This window comes from Meleagris gallopavo, chromosome 24, assembly GCF_000146605.3.
Source record: "Meleagris gallopavo isolate NT-WF06-2002-E0010 breed Aviagen turkey brand Nicholas breeding stock chromosome 24, Turkey_5.1, whole genome shotgun sequence".
Lineage (NCBI taxonomy): Eukaryota > Metazoa > Chordata > Aves > Galliformes > Phasianidae > Meleagris > Meleagris gallopavo.
The window spans coordinates 2,947,910-2,955,241 of NC_015034.2; the positions used below are offsets into that span (position 1 = coordinate 2,947,910).

The window sequence follows — 7,332 nt, forward strand, 5'->3', positions numbered from 1 at the left end:
GGGGGTGTTGGGAAGGTCTGGGGCCTGTATGAGGGGATCTGGAATGTGCTGGGTGGGCTTGGAGCCTGTTAGAGGGGGGGCTGGGTCTATCTGGGGAGGTTTGGAGATGCTGGGGGTGCTTGGAGACTATTTGAGGCCTTTTTATGGGGATTTGGGGCTGTTTGAGGAGATCTGGGATGTGCTGGGGTGCTTGGAGCCTGTTAGAGGGAATCTGGGTTGTACTGGGGGGGTCTGTGCCTGTTTGGGGGATCTGAGATGTTCGGGTGGGACTGGAGCCTGTTAGAGGGGGGCTGGGTCTGTTTGAGGCCTCTTTTATGGGAGTTCGGGGTGTGCTGGAGGGGTCTTGGTCTGTTTGAGGGGATCTGGAGCTGTTTGAGGGGGTCTGGGTCTGTTTGGGAAAGGGTCTGTGGCATGTTGTGGAGCCTTGGGGCCTGTTTGTAGGGATCTGGGATGTGCTGGGGGCAGGGATTGGGGTCTGATTGAGGCCTATGTATGGGGGTCTGGGGCCTGTTTGAAAGGATCTCAGGCCAGTTTGAGGGGGTCTGGGATGTGCTGGGGGACCTGGAGCTGTTTGAGGGGGTCTGGGCCTGTTTGGGGAGGTCTGTTTGGTGGGAGTGGGGTGTGTTTGAGGCCCGCTGGAGGACACTGGGGCTGTTTCAGGGAGGTTGGGGCTCATTGGAGGGAGTTTGGGATGTTGTGTGGGGTCTGGGGCGTGTTGGGGGGCTCTGGGACTGCTGGTAATGTGGGAACTCATCTGGGAGCACCTGGGGGTGAGGGTGGGGAAGAGGGGATCCGACTGCTGTGGGGACCCTGCAGCTGTCAGCTGCTTTTTGCCAAGGGTCTTTTGTGTAACGTGACATTTGAAAGCAGCATCTCTGTCACCTTCTCACGTAGGAAAAAGCTGAAAAGCACCTCCATGTATATTTACCAGACTCTGTTTCTGAACGGAGAAAACAGCGACATCAAAATCTGTGCACTGGGAGAGGAGTGGAACTTACACAAAGTGTACCTGCGACAGGTGGGTGCTGCGTGGTGCCAGCAGGAGCTGCACTGCCCATCACAACACCTCCCCCTGTGCAGGGCCTGAAATCTTCTCCTTTCGCCTCCTGTTTCCCACTGATGGGTGCCAGAGCAGAACCAACGCAGAGCTCAGGGCTGCAGTGCCACACAAACCCTTTATTTTTCTGATCTCTCAGGTAGACGTCAGTGGGTGATGCATCTCCCTGTGTGCACATCCACTGCTGGGGAGGAAAGTCGTGGCTCCTAGCAGAGCAGCGCATTTCACTCCGCTTGGACGGAAACCTTTCACCCTCTAGTTTTAAATACCTTAATCCTAAAGGTATATTTCCATCGGTGGTGTCTGTGTATGTGTCCTTGGTACGAGGCTGCGGCCTTGTACGTTAATTTCTATGTCTTGCATGCTGGTTTTTTCCCCTCTAATACCCAAAGTGGCGTTCCCCGATGCCCACAGGATTTGTTGCCCACTGGTATCGTTAAGGATGCAGCTCCTGGACTAATTACACCCCAACGCTGGTGTGGTTGGGAGGAAAACAGCTGACACGGCTCTTCTGGCCCTCCTGGGCTCTTGTCTTTGATTGCAGACACGCAGTTCAGATTCTCTGGGTGCATTTTCAGACACAAACTGAGACACGTAGGCCTTGCTCAGTACACCAGGCTGCCTTGGTTTGCACGCTGCCTTTCCTCTGTGTGAAGGGAAACGTTAACAGCCTTCAGCTCCACGTGCAGCTGCCCGTGCTTTTCGTTTGAGTGCCGACCTCCTTCTCTCTCCTCTGCCCTCCTGCAGTCAGGATACTTCTCCAGCATGTTCAGCGGTTCCTGGAAGGAATCCTGCATGGACACCATCGAGCTGGAGATCCCCGACCAGAACATTGACATAGAGGGTGAGCGGAGCTCCCGCGGAGTCCTGGCAGCTCCTGTCAGCTCCGCGCTGAGCGCTGTGCTGCTGTTTCCCTCGCAGCCCTGCAGGTGGCATTCGGCTCGCTGTACCGAGATGATGTGCTGATAAAACCCGGCCGAGTTGTTGCCCTCCTGGCGGCCGCCTGCATGCTGCAGCTGGTGAGTGAGCGCTGGGGCCTTTCGTGCCGTGCACGGCGGCACCTTCCCGCAATGAGGAAAGCGAAACAGCGGAACGCGGCGCTGTGGCTGTGTTGGAAAACGCTGCGGCTGAGCTGTGGCTGTGATGTGGAAGTTGTCAGTTGTGTTTGGAAGCGGTGCTGGAGCAGCTCAGTGTCTGCCCTGACGCTGCTCGTGGTTTTTGGTGGTGGAGCTCAAGAGCTGTGTGCTGCCGGCATTGCGCAGGTCGCTGTGGCACCAGGAACGGCTCGGGTGTGACAGCGAGCTGTGCTGTATCTCCCCCTTCCTGCTTGGAATGTGAAACTGAGTGTTTCTGCTTGTTTTTTTTTCCCCCTTCCCTTTCTGCAGGATGGCCTAATCCTGCAGTGCGGGGAAACGATGAAGGAAACCATCAATGCCAAAACTGTGTGCAGTTATTACAACTCGGCGGGGACGTACGGGTTGGACTCGGTGAAGAAAAGGTGAGCCAGCGTCCTGCAGGATGCTCCCTGCACAGCACTGCACGATCCTAATTAGCAGCAGTGCCTCGGGCTTGTTCCTGATCACTTAAAGCTGTCTGCCTGGAGCTCTGTGCTCCCTGACTGCTGACATCCACAGGGAAAAAGGAAGGCAGTGACTCCTTGCTTTTAACCTAGGTGCCTCGAGTGGCTGCTGAACAACCTGATGACTCACCAGAGCGTTGAGCTCTTCAAAGAACTCGGGTATTTGTCCTTCAGTTAATTTTCAGCCGCGTTTGGTGCCTTTCTGTTGATTGATTGTGCAGATTTCTGACTTTTCCTTCTCTCCCTGAATGCCTGTGATGATTACTTTACTCTTTTTTCAGCATAAATCTCATGAAGCAGCTGGTCAGCTCTTCTAACCTCTTTGTGATGCAAGTGGAGATGGATCTGTACACTGCCCTCAAGAAGGTACTTGGCACAGGGCCTGGCCAGGGCACTGACCTGGTGCTCCTGAGGTTGCTGTGTAAAGCAGCAAGTCTGAGCCCTGTGAAACGGGCTGTAAGCACTTGGTGGAGGATGGGAAACTCTGGGAGCGATGGCGTGATGGAGACGTGGCTTTGATAATGCGTGTGACTTGTTGGAGAAATAATCTGCCAGGCTGACTGGGGTCCCTTTGTTTTACCTAGTGGATGTTCCTGCAGCTGGTGCCTTCCTGGAACGGGCCTCTGAAACAGCTCTTAGCACAGGCTGATGCCTGGTTTGCTGAGCGAAGGAGAGGTAGGGACCAAGGAGGTGGCCTCGGGCTCCAGGTGGGATGTGGCAGTCTTCATCTCCAGGCTTTCTCATGTTTTCTGGGGATGGTTGGGTTGGAATGGAGCTCAGAGGTCGTAGAGTCATGGGATGGTTGGGTTGGAAGGGATCATAAAACTGCAGGATGGTTGGGTTGGAAAGGAGCTCAGAGATATTGCAGCCAGGGGATGTTGGGTTGGAAGGAGCTTCTGCTGAAAGGATTTGGAAGTCCATGTCATCTTTGACACGGAACCCCCCAGAGTGGTGAACAAAAAGCTCCACCTCACGTACAAACAGGGTCTGCAGAACCCTTAGGAAGCAGAACGGTGACGTGAGCTGTGCTGTCCCACAGAGCTGGAGGACGACGCTGCTTTCCTGGACCTGGAGCAGGGCGCTGCCTTCCGGCCCGTGTTCGCACACCTGCGCCTGCAGTACATCATCAGCGACCTGGCATCCGCACGGATTGTGGAGAGGGATGCTCTCATCCCCCCAGGTGAGTGTTTGGTGCCCGGGGGGAGGTTGGGTGCTCAGCTGCTTCTGTTTGCACTTTGCCTTCCTTACGTGATGTGCTGCTCTGGGCCTGCCGCCCACAGGGTGGAACTCCATTCTGTGTTGTTATCGCTTAGCGCCGTTATGTTATCATAAAATGATAAAAAAATGATAAAATGTGATAAAAACACCCATTCTGTTCACACCTGGCTGCTGAGGGCTGGGCTCACCCGCAGCTTCCTCCTTTGCTTGGAAGCTGCAAGCCTGGAAGCAATTTATCAAGTGGAGATCTCAGCTGAAAACATTCCTCCATTATCACTGCTGCCATTCGTACCTCTGATGGCACAAAACATCTCCCCTCACTCCTGTCCTCCATCATCCCTCCCTGTGCTCCTCACACCAGTATTCCCTCACCCAGGCTGGTCTCTCACCTTGAGTTTGGCATCTCAGCTCTCGGACAGGTCGTCTTTGTGTCCACACATGCCTGCATCTCAGTGGTACCCGTTTAGGGGTGGTGCAGTGGCTAGGCATCACAGAAAGACTGAATTTCACTGAGATTGATCATTTTCACCATCCATACTCACAGATGTCTCCTGCCCCATTGCTGACCCGGGAGCAGCTCAGTTACGGCGCTCCGTGTGTGTGCTGAGCAGAGTGGGAGCAGCAGGTGGAGGCAGAGCACTGTGAGCGAGGCAGCAAGCAGCGCACACAGCTCTGCTCTGACAGCTGACCCACATCCCTGAGTCACAGCTGACGCCTCCCGTCCTGCGCGGTGCTTGGGGCAGCTCCTGGCACGGGCTGCACTCCTTCCCTCAGTAAACCCTCACCCACGGTGCCACGTGAAGCTGGGGCTCCTTCCGTGTGCATCGGAGCCGTTGCAAAACAGACGTGGGGCAGCGCTGGGGTGGAACGTTTTGTCCCTGCAGCACAGAGCCTGCGGGCAGCTCACCTTGTGCAGCACGGGGCGAGCAGTTCTGGGGTCGCTCCCGTTCTGATTGTGACTTTGAAGCCCATTTCCTCGTGCTTGGTGAAAAGGAGCCCACGGTTCTGGCACAGCTCCCGGCACGGCAGAGCTGTGTTTGCTTTCTCACAGCTGAACAGCCCCTCTGCTGCGCTCGCCCGCTTTGTAGTCCGCAGTGGGAGAGGCAGCGGGGGGTGCGGGGCGTGCGGTCATGCAGGAGGGATCTGCTGCTTCCTGCAGCGCTGGTTGTGAATTGCAAAACCCAAATGCTGAGCTGCAGGGAGCGGGGGAAGGAGGGGCAGCCCTGCACGGCAGGATCCGCACGGGGCCTTGCTGTCTGCCCTTATCTGTTTGCAGCCGGGGGAGGCGTTAAGATTAGGGAATTCCATCCAAAAAGAGGTGTAAATGAACCCTGATTTGCTTTCCTTGTATGCATTCATCCCTGCTGCCTGGAGGAGTGCTACTGGCGTTCCCCCATCCACCCTCCCTGAGCACAGTGTGCTCCAGGACGCGGCCTTGCTGCTATCGGCCAAGGGGAGCTCCCACACCCCGTGCTTTATCTCTTATGAACCTCTTAGGGCCAGCACAACCTCGTTGCTGCCCTGGGGCTGTGCTCAGTACACCCTCATTGCCAGCTGTTGTTCTTTCTTTGCAGAATGGCTGTCCTCCGTGTACAAACAGCAGTGGTTTGCCATGCTCCGAGTGGAACAGGACAACGACACCGGGTGGGTACACGGCAGGATTTCCTCTGCTTATTTCTCGCAGTGGAAACCTCACTGATAAAGACCACACAGCGTGTTTCTGGGGGGTGGGAGCGGGGCAGTGGTCCCGAATGGATGCACCTCATGCCCACCTGGGATCCAGCGCAGCCGCTTGGGTGGAGGAGAAGTGGGGCAGCGCTCGGAGCCGAGCTCCGTCACACAGGCGCTGCTCGGTGCCTGCTATCACCCAGTGGCAGCCAGCTGGGCGGTTTGCTGGGCAGGCTGGGCCTGTTGGCTCAGCCCCTTCGCCACGTGGTTCGTTGCAACAGCTGGACCCCAAATTGCCCTCATCTGTAGAGGTTCTGGAGGCGTCCTTAGAGAGGGGGGCTGGGGGCTGGGGGCTGGCAGTAAGCTGCAACCCACACAGAACAACGCTCGGAGCTCCTACGCATCCCAAGCCACGCTGGTGCACTGTGCTGCTGTTCTGTTTGCTGGCAGGCCCCAAGAAATCAACAAGGAGGAGCTGGAGGGAAGCAGCATGAGGTGCGGGCGGAAGCTCGCGCAGGACGGCGATGTAAGTGTGCTCCAAACACGGGGGGCAGAGGTGGGAGAGCTGCGAGGGATGGGGCTGAGCCCCACGGCTGGGTGTGCACCGTGACTCTGGGTGCTCCACGGTTGTTCCCTGCAGTACTGCTGGCGTTGGACCGGATTCAACTTCGGCTTCGACCTCCTCATCACTTACACCAATCGTTACATCATCTTCAAGCGGAACACGCTCAACCAGCCCTGCAGCGGCTCTGTCAGCCTGCAGCCCCGGCGCAGCATCGCCTTCAGGTACCTCCCTGAGCATGAGACACGTCGTTACTTGGCTAATTAGGCCTTCCCTTCTGTGCTGGAAGAAGCCCTTTGAGGTGGCAGAACAGAAGGAGGGCGCTGAGCCCCTTCCATGTGTTGCATCCGTAGGTTACGCCTCGCCTCCTTTGACAGCAGCGGGAAAATAATCTGCAGCAGAACCACGGGGTATCAGATCCTGAGCCTGGAGAAGGACCAGGTATGCTGGGGTGCTGTGCTCAGAGCATCATGCAGGGGGAAAGCTGGGGTGGGGTGCTGGGGGTCTCATTAACGTGGCTTAACGAGGTCAGACCTGCGATGCCACTCCACCCCCTTGCACCAGTGGGGTCCCCCTGTGCTTGGGGGCAGAGACGTTTCCATAAGGACTCTCTGCTGTTGTAAACCTAATGGTGTTAAGGGAATGTCTGCTCGAGGGCGGCCACGTCTCGCAGCTGGGGATGTGCGATGCCAAACAGTGGCACAGAGCGCTGTAACACCCCCAGAACACTTTATGGGTGCCACAAAAGGGAGGCGAGCAGCTCTGGGGGCAAAGGGAGCACAGTGCTGGGTGTGTGGCGCTGCTCACAGCTCCGTGTGCCACCCAGGAGCAGGTGGTGATGAACCTGGACAGCCGCCTGCTTGTCTTCCCCCTCTACATCTGCTGCAATTTCCTCTACACGTCGCTGGAGAAGAGGACGGGTGGCACAGCGGCATCGGAGGGCGCAGATCAGCACTGAGTGCATTGCTGCAAGCCGGAGCCCATCCTGCATTGCTCCACCACTGCAGGTGCTCGGAGCCACCCCCACCGCCCCCCCAGCAGCCCAACAGCTGTGCTGGGAGCAGCTCACACGTCCACCATGGGGGGGGAACCCACCCTGCTTTCGCTCAGGAACACTGTGACCATGGAGTGCCTTTGGGCCGTCCCGTTGGGGTGGTGAGGGCTCAGCGCCTTCGTTCCTTTGTGCTGGTTTTTGTTTTGTTTTTTTTTTTTTATGTTGGACTGTTGTTGTTGTTGTTGGGAATTTAC

General features: G+C 56.9%; 1 protein-coding gene across 1 annotated transcript in view; it reads left to right on the forward strand.

The window, feature by feature from the left end:
- Window positions 1–7,326, forward strand: part of GMCL1 (germ cell-less 1, spermatogenesis associated) — a 9,314-nt gene extending 1,988 nt beyond the window's left edge. The window contains exons 2-14 of the mRNA XM_010723176.2: window positions 895–1,018; window positions 1,805–1,901; window positions 1,979–2,076; window positions 2,443–2,555; window positions 2,730–2,795; window positions 2,918–3,002; window positions 3,221–3,311; window positions 3,676–3,816; window positions 5,429–5,498; window positions 5,973–6,048; window positions 6,163–6,308; window positions 6,438–6,525; window positions 6,911–7,326. Coding sequence (XP_010721478.2) covers window positions 895–1,018; window positions 1,805–1,901; window positions 1,979–2,076; window positions 2,443–2,555; window positions 2,730–2,795; window positions 2,918–3,002; window positions 3,221–3,311; window positions 3,676–3,816; window positions 5,429–5,498; window positions 5,973–6,048; window positions 6,163–6,308; window positions 6,438–6,525; window positions 6,911–7,042 — 1,327 coding nt within the window. The 3' untranslated portion in view covers window positions 7,043–7,326. The remainder of the gene's footprint in view (window positions 1–894; window positions 1,019–1,804; window positions 1,902–1,978; window positions 2,077–2,442; window positions 2,556–2,729; window positions 2,796–2,917; window positions 3,003–3,220; window positions 3,312–3,675; window positions 3,817–5,428; window positions 5,499–5,972; window positions 6,049–6,162; window positions 6,309–6,437; window positions 6,526–6,910) is intronic.
- The last annotated feature ends 6 nt before the right edge of the window (window positions 7,327–7,332 follow it).